Consider the following 15971-nt stretch of genomic DNA (forward strand, 5'->3'; position numbering starts at 1 on the left):
CATCCGTTGTCTTTTTGTAGTGGAGTGAGAGACCGAAGAGTGAGACCCATTTATATCACTCGGGGGGGGGGGGGGGGGGGGGGGGTAACACCGGGTGCGCACCCCTTTAATTTTTCTGAAAATAAAAGATTAAACAAAGGGACTGTACAGTATACTGGTTGAGGTGGGGATTCAGGTTTCCAACATTCCTAAGTGAGATAATGAGAAATCTCTTATGAAATTTACACTATGAAAAAGCATGTATATTTATAATTTTAAGAAGGATTCAACGTTTATTTAATGAAAATTGGTTTTCAAATGGCTGAGATATCCATAAAAGTGATGATAATAAAAGGCGACAGGCCACGCCTTCTATTAGGATCTCTTTTTTCACCTTGTTTTTGGATATCTCAGCCATTTCAAAACCAATTTTTATCAAATAAACTTTTGATATACCCCTTAGAATTGCATGCTCTTTGACACTCTCATGTGGGTATGTGGTTTCTGAATATCTCGCAAAACGTTAAAAGCTAAATCCTCACCTCAACCAGAGCTGTACACATCCTTTAATATGAAAAGAAAAAAAAAAATGAAAAGGGAAGTGCACCCTCTTTAATTTTCGATTGTACGGTGGTCAGAAAATTATTTTTTATGCCCCCCCCCCCCCACAAACGGAATTCCTGGATTTGCTCCTGATAAGGCCTGATAGGCCTACATTTCAATTATATATCGAACTACCGGTATCCATTTCTAATTCATGTTCAGATTATAATACCAGGTGCTAACGGGTGGCTTTGTTTTAGTACACCTTAGTGCTCTCAAACAGTATATGGGAATATAGGCCTAATGTTGTCCATTGGATGGGATATTCAATAAAATCAGACAAACAGAATGCTAGAATGTTTCATCAAATCAGATTGAGGACATATGAAAAATTTAGCCTTTTTCAGCCTTTTTACTACTTTAAAAATGATCGGACCACATATCGAACCACAATAATAAGTAATGGCAAAACTTCCCATTTTCTGGACCATGGCAACGTCAACATAATTACTCATTTCAGACTGATCTTTCCCTCGCTAACAGTACATGGCAATTTTGAGTAGGTTGTTCTAGCTTCTTATAATAACTTTTTTGACATGAGAGTCTTTAAATCGTGACGTGTGGATTTGCTCCAACTCGTAAAAGCCGAAATTAAACGGTAACGTGTAGAGCAAAAGAAAACCTATTTCCCCAGGTGAGGTTCGAACTCACAACCTCCGCATGCCTACAGTGTAGCCAGACGGCGCTGGGTACTGTCTATAAGTACAGCGCGCTAACCTATTGCGCCACTGGGGACGGTTGGCGGGAAAGGGTACCAAAATGACATGATTCTAATAAGATTTTGTGGCATGCTCATGTTGTATCACGTGCCGTCAATCCTTGTCACCTATCAATATTTCATATATTGGTACTATCTTTTTGCCAAGAAGACCTATTGCATTCATATCTATGCAAACTGGAAAGATAATTGAAAGTTTTTTCCTGTTTTTGTACGAGCGTCTAAAATTGGCAACAATGACGATATTATCAAAACCAGCTTTCAATATCACATTCATAAGAATAAATTGTAAAAAAATATATAATTACAAACTTTTTAAAAAATTTATTTGAACTTTTTTATTTAAAACAAGATACGTATACTAAAATTTGTTTGAATTTTGACAAATCATTTATTTTTTGTTACCTATTACTTGATGAACGATCCTCCCATTATAAGAATGGGGATATTATCTTCAGACAGTGTGTTCTACTAAAAATGTTGAATTCAACTTCTGTGGTATAAAATCAATCTACTATTTGCATAAAACCTACATACAGGATATTTGTGAATACATTTTTGGTTAAAATTCGAGAAAATGAGCTCAACATATCTACTTTACACGGTAACAACTTGTCATCTACCTATTGCAGAATCGATTAAGCCTTGTCATATGTCATAGGTCACTGCACTGTCGGCCGGCTGGCTGGATGGCTGATGTTTACGTGTACGCTCCTTGGTTGGCGAAGAAAAACGAGCTGAAGAATTGTAGTTTTTAATGATAAAGTGGGTTGTTTTCACGTAAACGATGCCTTAGAACGTCTTGTGGATCAAAGATGAGCTGGTTTAATCAGGCAAGTTTGTCTTCATTTGCTAAGACGGCTCTTTCGACGGCACAAAAATCAATTGACAAAGTTTTGGATATAAGGGAGGACGAGGAGGACACCAGTCCTTCGAGTAGCGGCAGCTCCGGCAGCAGACCACCGAGAAGTTCGGGGTCTACGCGTGTGAGTGACCAAAGTTCGACTCGCGCAACAGAAGATGTTGATGCAAGCAATTTTGGGAAAGGTAAATTTAATGCTATTCCCCCACTTTCTTCCCCTAGCTACTAATACGAGAGACCTTAATCTAGAAATTCTATCTGAAGGGGAGCTTAAATTAATTCACATTTGTCAGCCCATTTCATTTGTTGACCAGGCTAGGCAGACGCAAACTGGCAGAAAAGTTAGCTTTTTAAAGTTTTGGCAGTTTTGCTGTGAGTGTGACTGAGTTGGCAAACTTGGTCTCTAGCCTACACTCTACATGTATGTGTTAGCTAGCAAGGCTAGCCCCACAGCCAAAGAAGCATCTCCAGGATTGATTGTTTTGGAAGTAAAGTGTTACTCTGAAGGCTGCCTACTAGACATTGCTAGACATTGTATGAAATAGTTCAAACTTCCTCAAAGAGTAAAATTTTGGAACATTGTGTAGAGGGGTTAATTTTCCTAACAATTAGTAACGTGATGGCCAGGCAGTAACGCCATAACCAAACGGTAAATTATAGTATAGCTTCATGTACAAGCTGCTGCAAGGGATTACATCAAGGTATCAAGTACGGTACCCTCCCCAATCAAAGCTTGCGAGTGACTCATCCTGCTTTTGTTCTGAAGTGGGACTAAGCACACCTGACTCTCTTAAGCTGTCTTATCAATGAATGAAAGTGCCCCTGCTGCAAATAGGCACCCAGTCATAAACAGAGAAAATTACTCTAAAAGTATTACTAGTACATTCGTCACGACATCAGTATTTTCTGGCGATCTTAAACATAGCACTCTCTTTCACAGAAATAAAGTAAAGCCGTGAACTTGGGGTACAGTGTGCAGCCTACAACCAAATTTTATCATGTCCACAGCGAATCACCCAAGTAGCCAGTCATTGCATATGTATGCCAATATTAAAGGACAAGTTCACCTTCATAAACATAAGGATTGAGAGAATGCAACAATATTAGTAGAACACATCAGTGAAAGTTTGAGGAAAATTGGACAATCGATGCAAAAGTTATGAATTTTTCAAATTTTTGTGTTGGAACCGCTGGATGAGGAGACTACTACAGCTTGTGAGTCATATGCGTACAACAGTATAAAGAAAATGTAAAAGAAAATTTAACATATTTTCACTTTTTTCACATAATAAAAGAGCATTCGATTTGCCTCTTTCTAAAGGCAGGGGGAATAATATTTCCCATAACATTTGTTGGTAACGAGTCAGGGGAACGTGTACTTTTTTCAAAAGATGAAATTTTGTGAAATTCTCTTTATATTTTCCTTGTATTGTTGTACGCATGTGACATCTAAGTTATTCATACACTGCAGTAGTCTTTTCATCCAGCGGTTACTGCACAAAAACTTCAAAAATTCATAACTTTTGAACGGATTGTCTGATTTTCCTCAAACTTTCAATGATGTATTCTACTAATATTACTACATTATCTCAATCCTTATGTTTATGAAGGTGAGCTTGTCCTTTAAGCAACTTGATCACATGAATCAATTAGTCTTATGACAATGCTACATAATTAATATTGTACCTTCTGCAATCAAATGACAACCCGTTTTGTGTTTGCCATCAATACTAATTACCGCTCTGTTGTTTCTGTGCCAATTTATCATATTTCACAGAGAGCCTGTGCTGTTTTTATGTTATATAATTTACCCATTCAGTTTTTTCAGCTGAATACTAATACTTATAGTAAAATGTTATTTGATCAATTGAATGTTACTCAGTTTATAAATGATGGTTATACAAATGTATGTTGAATTATCTGAGAATTTTCAGCATTCTTTCTCCAGTTGATATTCAATGTTTTCTTGAAAGAGATACACATTATACATGTGTACATAGAAAGTGCTTGTCTACTTGTGACATACCGGTACTGTAATGTAAGTTTCTAGTCACAGATCAAACTGAAAACACTGATAGAATGATGCCACTGGAACTCTTCTATTTGATTTCTGCTTGTATCTCACAGGAAATCTAAGATCCAGTAGCCATGTTTCCTTGGATGATGGGGACAGCTTCTTCAGTGAATTTCTTGCCCAGGGTAGTGATCCTGTAAGGACTGCCAAGCCCAAAAGGACTCCAGCCAAGCAGACACCGGCACCAGAGAAAGTCGACGAAGCAGCCAGAGAGGCTGCTACGGAAAAGGCGGGGAAGCAACTGGCAGGCGGAAAGACCTCGAAGGTGAAGAGCAAACCTGTACAAGATGACAGTGATGACTCAGATGAAAGAGGGAAAGAAAGACGGGCTGTTAGGTTTGCCAAGAAGCCTCACCCTGGACAGAAAAAATCTGAAGCTAAGGAATCCAAGAGTGAAACCATTTTAACTCCCCTCCATGTCGATGTGGGTTCATCTCACTCACAGAGTGTGTTGCCAAGGCAGGGAGCCTGTCCCAAGAGCAGTGATGAAGCCACGGGATTGTCTCTTGACAGAGTGGAGGTACAGAAACATGAAGAACAGACGTCAAAAGTGGAGGCAAGTACAATAGATGCAGATATAGTCCGCTCAACCGACAGTTTTCTGCTGGTGAAGTCCGGCGATGTGAAAGAGTTTGGAGAGGAAGGGGAAAGCTGTGGCAATGAAGTTCACAGTCAGAGTATGGAGAGTAGTAACTCCACGAGCACTGGGACTGTGGAGGCTGACGAGAAATTGGAGGCAGCGGATGCAGGTCTTCCTCTGTGTAGAAAAAGCAGTGACGTAGAAGTCAAATCGGAATCTGAGAACACCGATGAACAGACCTCGGTCAAAAGCGACAGTGACTTTGTTGTGATTAATGAGCATACAGCCAGTGAGCAGTCATCCGTCTATCTGTACGATACGCGTGAATCCCCCGAAAATGAGTCTCCCAAGCATTACTCGTCGTCCTCCAACGGGAAGCGAAGCCCAACCGACAGCGACTTCAGCATAATTTCGGAGGGGCGATTCAACGACATGCCCGATTCCATACACTCAGCAGCGCAGGCGCAAGACGTGGGTAACTTGGTGGAGCAGGCCTCCATTGCTCTCATGCAACGGGCCTCGCCTTCCTACTCGGCCGACGTCGAGTCCGAGGACCAGGATGACAAGACCACGCCATCCTCGAGCACCGACGAGCGACCTCGGTCCGGTTCGGAGGAGAGTAGTACTGTCAGGGACGATCATAACTCGACGCCCACACCGAATGAGGAAGGACAGCAGAAATCTGGTACGGATGCTGGACAGGTGGAGGTTACACCAAGACTCCCTCCTGATGAAGAAGATGGTGAGTTTTGCTTCTGCTGTTGCTATTATCATCCCTACGATACAGAAATACTATTCACTCTCATGCAGTTTCTTTCATTTTCCCCACAAAACGAAATTACAATTTACAATGCAGAAATATCTTTCCAGTAAATGTCTGATTTTGTTTTTGCTTACCGTACATCAGGTTTAGTTGCATGATTTCTTTTTTTATCAAACTGTGTTTATTTTTTCTCCATATTTAGCGTAAATCACATATATTTTAGGGTCTTTATTTTGCAATTTAGATGATATCTCTGATTTAATGCCATCAAGTTCTGGTGTGTGGGTCAAAGTGGGTCAAACTGGTCTGATGAGTTGAATTTGCTCATCATATTTAGAAGATGCAGTATGGTGGCCAACATGCTATAAGTCTCCCTTGTACTACACGTATATGACAGTATATGACCATTAATAGTATAAGAAAGAAGGAGTGGCAGTATTTACATTTGTACATTGTTTGGTAAAAGCGTATAATTGATAAACACTGCTCGTGTTGAATTGATCAAATACATATAGTCGCTGAGGCAACAAGACCTCGTATCTACAAAATGTCAAATGTTTAGGAGAGCAAAAAAGCGTGGCAGCCAAAGCACTGTATGAAATAGGAGAACCTTTCTTTTGACATACCATGGTGGCTTTATTTTTTGGGTAAGACAGCTAGGCTTTGGACAGGACATCACTTAAAGTCGGACGATCGTCACCCCTAATGGTACGTTACTTCGCAAACTCCCAAACGACCAAAGTTAGTGCATGCAATTGCGCAATGCCAGACTCGGTGCTATATCCATAAATGTGTGGGACAATGCTGCCACTGAGGCACGTGTGTGTGTGTGTGCGTGTGTGTGTACGCATCATATACAAACATTGTGACCGCGAGCTGCGGTGATTGGAGGAGAGAGGCCAGAAGACGCGTGGCTCTTTTGGCCTCTCTTCATGCGCATGCGCACTGAGAGTGTGCGTCCATTCGGAAGCTCTCGTGGCTCGGACAGCCATTTTGGGTCAGGAGATTTCTAGTCTAAGTGTTGTTCGCTGACCCATTGAGCCAGCGCTATTCTCATTCGGTGTCACTACATTTGATACAGAATGGGGGAGGCAGCGTGTTGCGTTCGTCTCCGTGCCGCACAACCATACGATTGTAAGGCTTTAGCCGATTATCTGACCATTAATCCAAAAAAGTAATTTTCACCAAAATTTCAGATACGAGGTCTTGTCGCCCCAGCAACGATATGTAACTGATTTCTTCAAGATTAGTTTTTTATACACACACAGTCAACATGAGCTTTGCCATTCAACGTGAGCATGTCTTCAAGTTATAGACAATTCTTGCGTTGCGACAGCATCAAGCCATGTTCTGTAAATTAATGAACTTTTCATTGTAACCTCTGCTGCCACTTTGGAAAAAAACCTGTAGAAAACAAACAGTAGATTGCTTTCATTTGGACTGAATGGCCTCTTTGCTTTATTGACTGTAGGAAGTTATGTGCAAGTACTGTAAGATGTAAAAAGTATGTTGGTCTATTTACTGTATACGCTATAATTTTCGCGTACATAAATTTTTGCGAATTGCCGCTGTCACACATTTTCGCGAGTGGTTAAATTCGCGATTGGGGGACCAGAGAAAATATGAAGTGGCAAAGAAAGTGTGAATTTTCAACTTACTAGCAAATAAGAATGATACTAGTTATACACTGCATGAAAAAACTTACCAAGCTCTGCGAACTAGTAAGTTAGAATTCAACATTTTTGAAGTGGTTAAGTCCATCACGCTAGATTTCTGACGAGTGGTCCCCTTGCGATAATGGATTGGCTCTCTACAGTATTCGTAAGTAGACGTGGACGTGCGTAAACGTAAACAAGCTGAGCCAGTATGGTCTGTTCGGTAAGCCGTGACATGGTATACTAGTACTGAAATGTTCATATCATCAAGGCAAGGGATTCATTTTGGAAGGTAATATTTTCGCGTGTTGTTAATTTCGCGAATAGCTCCCGACTCGCGAAATTCGCGAAAATAAAACCCACGCGAAATATATAGCGTATACAGTATAGCATTCATATGGCACATGGTCATAAAACAAGAACAGTGTACACACACACACACACACAAAACTCTCACAATGTAATTCATCAAAATGATAATGCTAACTTTGTCTCCGTACAACTGCATTTACACCATTTGAGCATGATCTCAAAGGCTTAAAGGAGACCTATAGATGGATGAATTTCATGCATCTGCATTTGAACATCAGATTCTATAAATTCTTTTTAACATGTATATTGGGTACAGAGTTCCAGAATTTGTAGTGATTGGGATTAAGGAATAAGAATATTTTCAAAATTCATAACAAATCACAATAAACAAGGATGATGAAGTAGACGATGATTCGTGCTAGCATACATGAATTCTAGAAAGTTAAGTTGATATAAAGCACATTGTTTTTCATGGAATTGCGCTGCTACATTTTTTGAATCGAGCCTGCTATGTCATCATTTGTGTTCAGTGTAGTATGTTTTAGGTTTTTCATAGTATCTCTAGTCAAGGACCATATTAACTTCCACAGATCTATAGGTCCTTCATGGCAGTGTTGATTTATGTAGTACTATATGATATTAAATGTGTAAATTGTCTGGAATGTCCCTTTGAAGCCCTTTTTTTCCCCTGCTGTTTACATTACCTGTCCCTTTAAAGCACTGTTCTTCAGCAATGACAACAATGTGTAAATTATGAATGTTTATGAGTGCAATGGACTGAATATTTCATTAGGTGAAAGATGAAATGATGATTTTATCTTTCACACAATGAACTATTCTGTCCATTGCACAAATGAAAAACATTTATCATTTGTTTTCAATAATACCTAAACATCAATTCTTGTCATTTGATGTTTTATGAATTTAGAAACAAGGGAGAATAAAATGTGAGATCTGAGATCGAGAGAGTGCTGAGCACTACATGTATATATTGTAGTGCACTGTCCGTCAATATACTTGATGGCATGCATAATGTTGCAAATGCAAGCGTTTTACTTACATTTTGTAGGTAGTGTGCCGGGCTCTCGGTGTGCATGCAAATGGAACAAATCGCATAGATCCCAGATTACATGGTAAATGGAGCCACAAATGCACGAATGATGATGTAACAGTATAAAATGGGACAAATGATCAATATCAAACAACTAATCAGATGACAAGGATCTGTTTAGGTGTTACATCATGTATGAAGTGCCTTAAAAACAAAGAATCAAATGGGGGTGGGGTGTCTATTGCAACACCTTCCATGGACTGAATTGTTAGGCTAAGAAATAACAGGGATTTCCAGTAAATATTTTATCTAGACCTGCTGTGTAATCCTTCATGTTTGTGTTGCATGTATTGTCTGTTTGTTGTTGTTTCTTTTTTGCAATGCCAAATTTCTAGGTTTATCATACAAACAGGATTTAAGGAAAAACTGTTGTAAAGCTCTACTGTACTCTCTGACCTACACATAAATTATGAATGCAATCATGAAAAAAACTGACAGACAGACAGACACACATACAGTTGCACAGCTGTGCATTACACGCACATACGCGTATACAGTACATACATTATTAAGTGCAGGGTTCAATACTAGTATTTGTGCAGTTTTTCAAAGAAGAGCAAAAGAAAACCAAAACCAAAACAAACAAACTAATAGAAACTACATACGTGTACCCTACAGATGTTGACTCCGGCAATATGTCAGATGTACAATGTTATTAAGAGCCATATTTTCATTCTTCATATTTTAGATTCATTTTTACACTTGGTGTACCAGTGTGTTACAAATGCCCTCTGCACACTTACATTAAATGTATGTACGCCATTGTTATAGGCTAACCAGTATCTTGAACCCTTGAAAGGTCACTTGTGGCAGACTCAGCACACCTGTGTGCTCCAGTGTTTAAACTGTTCCGTGACGTCATGCTTAAGAATACAATACAGGAGGTCTGTTGAAACAGGGAGGTGAAACGTCACCTCCCTGGTTGAGGTGTGTATACATGTACTTCATTCATGCCTCAAGATGCTGTCAGATTTTTGGAGCCTAGTGATTAGCTGTTAAGGACAACTCAAATTTAGTGTAGAATGCCAGCTTACAATTACAATGTAAAGTAAGTTGTCCAGGGGTAAAGCATTCCAAAGTAACCTTATGTACATGTACACAATTCCTGCTGATGCACTTAAAGACCTGTGCATCATTCATGCACTGTCGTGGTATCCCAGTCACAGCGCAAAGCTGCTGGCTGTAATTATTTTTCTTTAATTTTTTTTTTTTAAAGAGGTACAATCTTTAAAAGCTAGAAAGTCAAAACAAGTGTGTGTTTTTCCTTTTCAATCAAATTAAAAATGAAATTGAGCCAAAATTTCTAAAAGAATGCCAAGTCCACTGCTAGAATGTGTACAAGATGTACGTAAACATGACCAGCACCTCAAACCTTACAGTCAAACCAAAATTGTCACTCTCACAGTGCCATCAAGGTTATGATAAAAGCCATGAGCACTGTCATGACGTGTGACATGACCCATGTTCATCTCTGGAAGTGGTTCATTCTCACTGACAGTGTTGATAGCAATGCCATGTCTCTGATAGTGCCATTATTTTATTGGTTTTAGTGTGGGTCATCACGTTACCCATATAAAAGAAGAGATCATTAAAGGAAGAAAAATGCTTGTAAAGGTGATTTTGGCAGTATACAGTAGGCTCTATGACATTTGCGCAGATTGTGACAATGGCTCCCGTGAAATATCTGCACGCTTATAGTCAACCATAAATTCTACCTACGTATAATCGTAATTCTCGCATCAAACTAAACCTAAAACCTTATCACAACTCTCACCCTGACCCGACATAAGTCCTTTTAGAAAATGAGACCTGGGCCCTGTTTTATGAAGAGTTATAATTGATTATAAATATAGTTAGTTGATTTCTATCATAAAGTCTATGGCAGCATGTGTGGTAAGGGAATTTACACTCGCTTAAATATCTTTTGATAAAACGGGGCCCAGAGCAGTTGTCACAGTAGCAAATGTCACTAGCAGTATACACCTATAGGTCTTATAACCGTCACAGTTTTCTACCTCTTATTATTTTTTAAACATACACTGTATTTTCCTTGCAATGGAGTATTAAGCCAGTTATATAAGTTCGTTTTAAGTCTTAGCATCTGGCAAATTCATCCGATCTGCCAAAAATCAAAAAATATATTTTCTCAACACTATATACCGGCTTTTGTGGGGACGCATCACATGTGAATGGTGCCAGTATCATGACTGATTGTTAGCAGTCAGTACTTTGTGCTGGTGGCAGCACTCACAATGAATAATATACTGGGGAAACGTTTCCAACATTACTATGTAGAGCTATTAACAGCTGTAGTCTTATACAGCTATAGTCACAACTGCATTATAATCAGGATGATTAAATGGATGCTTCTGTTAAAAGAAGAGTATTAAAAAAAAATGTTTGAGACCTCTTCAAATATTTGCTCAAGCATTCATGTCGAAGCAAAGTAAACATGTCTGATGTGTGCACTGTACACTGAAATGTGTAAGAGGCACTTCCCGTATTATAAAAAAAAAATGAAAAAAAAAATTGTAGACAGTACAATAACAGTTATGGCTGATTGAAGCCATAGAGTATGTTTGTACATCAGTACTAATAGAATGCCTTCTGCTGTCGAAAAGACAGTTGTACGCAGGCAATAATACTATGCAAACTGAACATTGTGTAATATTTTGACAAGAAATAACATGACCTTCGTCAAAGTGTGCCCCCTGTATTAAACTGCATTCCCTGAAATGAACTGAGGTGCTAGCAGGAGCTGCAGCACATACTTTAATGCAAGATATTTTAGCGGCATGAAATTTTTGTGAACTGGAGGCGACAGCTTTTTCACGGCATCAGATTTTCACAAATTGTCTCTGGTATTCAGTGCATTGATGAGTTGTAGACAAGAACTTTTGTGTGCATTTTAATTCAACGAATCTAGGCTCTCGCGAAATGCGCGAAAATTAAAATGCACGCAAACCTTCATTCGTTTTACAGCAACCTGCTATGGACTGCAAATGGTATTGATAAAGATGTGATGGCCCCCTGCTGTAGCATGAAGGCATGAGCATGAGAGCTCACATGCAGGGGTCAACGAAGTTTTAGAGCCCAATGCTAAGTTTTTATGGCGCGTTTCTATTATGGGTCATAACTTTTGATCCATAATCCATTTGTGACCAAACTTGGATGGTAGATGTCCCTTGGGAGTGGATGATCACCACAAGGTCAAAGGTCACAAGCATGGGTCAACGAACTTTTAGAGCCCAGTGTTAAGTTTTTATGGCGCGTTTCTATTATGGGTCATAACTTTTGATCCATAGGTCCGTTTGTGACCAAACTTGTATGGTAGATGTCCCTTGGGGAGTGGATGATCATTACAAGGTCAAAGGTCACAAGCATGGGTCAACAAACTTTTAGAGCCCAATGTTAAGGTTTTATGGCGCGTTTCTATTATGGGTCATAACTATTGATCCATAGGTCCGTTTGTGACCAAACTTGGATGGTAGATGTCCCTTGGGGAGTGGGTGATCACAAGGTCAAAGGTCACAAGCAGGGGTCAACAAACTTTTAGAGCCCAATGTTAAGTTTTTATGGCGCGTTTCTATTATGGGTCATAACTTTTGATCCATAGGTCCGTTTGTGACCAAACTTGGATGGTAGATGTCCCTTGGTGAGTGAATGGTCACCACAAGGTCAAAGGTCACAGGCAGGGGTCAACAAACTTTAAGGGCCCAATGTTGAATTTTCATGGCACGTTTCTTGTTTGCCATAAATTTTTACCCTTTTATATCACTTTTTATCTGTTATATCTCTTTTTTTATCTGTTATGTCTCTTTTTTTTAATCTGTTACAAGTTGTATATCCCATTCACGTACAATTTCTTGTACGCGAATGGGCGAGACACATTATGGCACTTGTCTTGTGATTGAAATGAGACAACTTTGTGGACTGAAACCCTTCTAGGCAAGTGTAGAGCTCACAAATCAAAGATTTAAGTGTATGAAACCCTCACGCTGTCCTTAGAAACAAGGGAACAGACTTGGCCTAAGTTGTCCTAAAACAAACATTTTATTTTTGTTTCCTTTCTCTTTTCTTTTTTTGCCACACTGTGAACTCTCTACAATTGTACTGTACCAAGCTAGCAATATGAAGGAAATAGTTGAAGAATTTCATTATTTGCACAATTTGTAGAAGTTGCCCTTTGTATTTTGGGTCAAATCTGCAGTCAGAAATGAACTAGAAAATAGTTGTATTCAGACTGCACCACAACATGTTAAATCTAGAAGTGTTTTTAATACTGACATGAAATTTCAAAAGAAATTTGGAATGTTTATGATTTCAAGATAGGTCTTTGAGATGATTAAAGGCAGTATGGGCCAATGATACATATCCATGGTGCTACAACCTTTTTAGGGAAAGATGGAAATTGGACAGTTTTATGTACATAGTAAGTGTTGTAGTACAGTGTATCTTTTTTTAAAGCTTTATAATATAGTCCTTTGACCACCCTCCCCATCTCCTCCACTACTCACACACACACACATGCACACACACAAACAAACACATGATGCACACAAAAATAGCATAGTGGATCCATACCCACACATGAAATTTGAACAGTTTTCAAAAACAGATTTTTGCAATGTGGTGCAAAAACCAATTTAATTTCTGTGCGATGCAGTCATCACATCATCTTGATATTAAAAAAAAAAAAAAAAAAAAAACCTCTTGCAAAATTTGCCTCATGCAGGGTACATGAGTGGCACGCAAAAAACAAACAAACAAACAAACAAACAAACAAACAAACAAACAAAAAGAAAAACAGCTCAGGGTTTTTTTAGCTCACCTGAGCCAAAGGCTCAAGTGAGCTATTGCGATCGCCCTTCGTCCGGCGTCCGTCGTGCGTCGTCCGTCGTCCGTCGTCCGTCGTCCGTCGTCCGTCGTGCGTCGTGCGTAAACTTTTTACATTTTCATCTTCTTCTTGAAAACCCCAAGACCGATTTTCATCAAACTTGGCAGGTAGCATCCCTAGGGGGTTAGGAACTCAATTTGTTAAAATGGGCACCATGCCCCACCCAGGGGGCCCCCAGGGGGGCCCAAACCCCCCAAAATTAAGGAATCTGTAAAAATCTTCTTCTCTAGAACCAGAAGTGATAGAGCTAAGTTAATACTATGAGTTAGTACATTGATGACTGTAGTTTCAAGTTTGTTCATGGCAGAATCAGGGGTGCCCCCCTTGGGACCCAGGGGAGGGGGGTGGGGAAGGGTTCTAATGGGGCCTAAATTGTACATTTTCATCGTCTTCTTGAGAACCCCATGACCCATTTTCACCAAACTTGGCAGGTAGCATCCCTAGGGGGTTAGGAAATCAATTTGTGAAAATGGGCACCATGCCCCACCCAGGGGGCCCCCAGGGGGCCCAAACCCCCCAAAATTAAGGAATATCCGCAAAAATCTTCTTCTCTAGAACCAGAAGTGATAGAGCTAAGTTAATACTATGAGTTAGTACATTGATGACTGTAGTTTCAAGTTTGTTCATGGCAGAATCAGGGGTGCCCCCCTTGGGACCCAGGGGAGGGAGGGGGTGAGGAGGGGTCCTAATGGGGCCTAAATTGTACATTTTTATCTTCTTGAGAACCCCATGACCTATTTTCACCAAACTTGGCAGGTAGCATCCCTAGGGGGTTAGGATCTCAATTTGTTAAAATGGGCACCATGCCCCACCCAGGGGGCCCCCAGGGGTCCCAAATCCCCCAAATGAAGGAATCTTTATAAATCTTCTCTAGAATCAGAAGTTATATATAGAGCTGAGATAATACTATGAGTGAGTACATTAATGACTGTAGGTTCAAGTTTGTTCATAGGAGATCCAGGGGTGCCCCTCTTGGGTAGGGGGGGGGGGTGGTGGTTGGAAGGGTCCAAATGGGGGCCTGAATTGTACATTTTCATCTTCTTCCTGAAAACCTCATGATGGATTTTTGTCAAACTTGGCAGGTAGCATCCCTAGGTGTTCAGGATCTCAATTTATCAAAATGGGCACCATGCCCCACCCAGAGGGCCCCAGGGGGCCCCAATCCCCCCAAATTAAGGAATCTTAAAAAAATTGGGCCCTTATTGTACATTTTCATCTTCTACTTGAGAATGCCTGGTCAAATTTTGGTAGAGCTGTGAATAATTTAGATTAGTGACTGCGTGAAAGGTGAACTTGCGATACTCAGGTGAGCGCTAGACCCGCGGGTCTCTTGTTTTTAATCCCATGATGCAACCTGCCGCACTAGGTCCTAGCACTGATCATGTAGGCCTACAGATCGGTCGATCTGAGGCGGAAGTACCCAGGATCACTCCTCCAGTCTTTGTCTAGGTACAGCATGTGCAGCTTGAAGATTTAAAGAAAAATTTCACTCCAAAATTTTATCAAATTCATAAGAAAGAGAAAAAAAAAATCCCTGCAGAACAATGCACAAATGATCAAAATCGGATAAGGAAGTTATGACATTTTGAAATTGCAGCATTTTTGTGGGAAACACTGTCAACCAGAGTTTCTTATTCATTTCATATACAGAAATGACCAGCCCCCCCCCCCTCATATTTCAGCTGTAGCAATATAAAACTTGCCTTAAAACCACCCAAGATAAAAAAGAACAAATGTTAACTCTAGTATCATTTTAGTATGGAGATATATACTTTTACCTCTATCAGCAAAAAACAAACAATTTTTCAGAATTTCATATTTAACATGCATGGAAAATTGTGAGAGCAGGACATCATCAACTCACTCATTTGAATATTCATAGGTACTGACGGTCAAGAACTGTTTTCCAAAGAAATGTGACATTTCAAAATGTCATATAGATTCCTTATTTCTTATCCATTGTTTGTATTTTTGTATCGTTCTGAAGGGAGTATTTTTCTCTTTCTTTCGAAGTTTATTTATTTTTTGGGTGGACTTCCTCAAAGTGTTTGCTTGCATCTGAATGAGTCTTTTTTTTTTTTTTTGAGGGGGGCCATGCATTTTGATAATAGCGGCAAATAAAATTGAATTTCGCATGGCAATGCAGAACCTCATAACTTGTGCCTGAATGGGCCTAGTGTTTGGACAGACCATCTGTCGAAGCGAATCCGGTACACTTTATGTGCTGATTATATGAGGACAGCTCAAAGCTTACCGTAAACAATTCATTTGCCAACACTGGAACCTGCGTCATTTCAAAGCCATGTCTGAACAAAGAAAGAAAAAAAAAGAAGAAGAAAAGGAGTCATGGTTGCAGCCTTACCAGAATGCAATGTTTGCATACCACTGTATAGGAGCTTTTTCTTTTCTTTCTTTTT

General features: G+C 39.7%; 1 protein-coding gene and 1 non-coding gene across 2 annotated transcripts in view; one reads left to right on the forward strand and one right to left on the reverse strand.

Moving 5' to 3' along the window:
• Positions 1 to 1208: 1208 nt before the first annotated feature.
• On the reverse strand, positions 1209 to 1317 carry Trnai-uau (transfer RNA isoleucine (anticodon UAU)). The gene is made up of 2 exons: positions 1280 to 1317; positions 1209 to 1244 (listed from the first exon to the last, which is right to left on the reverse strand). It is a non-coding gene; the product is annotated as a tRNA-Ile (tRNA).
• Positions 1318 to 1991: 674 nt separating this feature from the next.
• LOC139718846 (TATA element modulatory factor-like) overlaps positions 1992 to 15971 on the forward strand; it is a 34568-nt gene continuing 20588 nt past the window's right edge. Inside the window, exons 1-3 of the mRNA XM_071630311.1 lie at positions 1992 to 2347; positions 4290 to 5558; positions 8516 to 8528. Of these exons, the coding sequence (XP_071486412.1) occupies positions 2116 to 2347; positions 4290 to 5558; positions 8516 to 8528 (1514 nt within the window). The 5' untranslated portion in view covers positions 1992 to 2115. The remainder of the gene's footprint in view (positions 2348 to 4289; positions 5559 to 8515; positions 8529 to 15971) is intronic.

The sequence above is a fragment of the Diadema antillarum genome, unplaced genomic scaffold (assembly GCF_040938485.1).
Source record: "Diadema antillarum isolate AM-2024a unplaced genomic scaffold, OU_Dant_1.0 scf00000100, whole genome shotgun sequence".
NCBI classification, from domain to species: Eukaryota; Metazoa; Echinodermata; class Echinoidea; order Diadematoida; family Diadematidae; genus Diadema; species Diadema antillarum.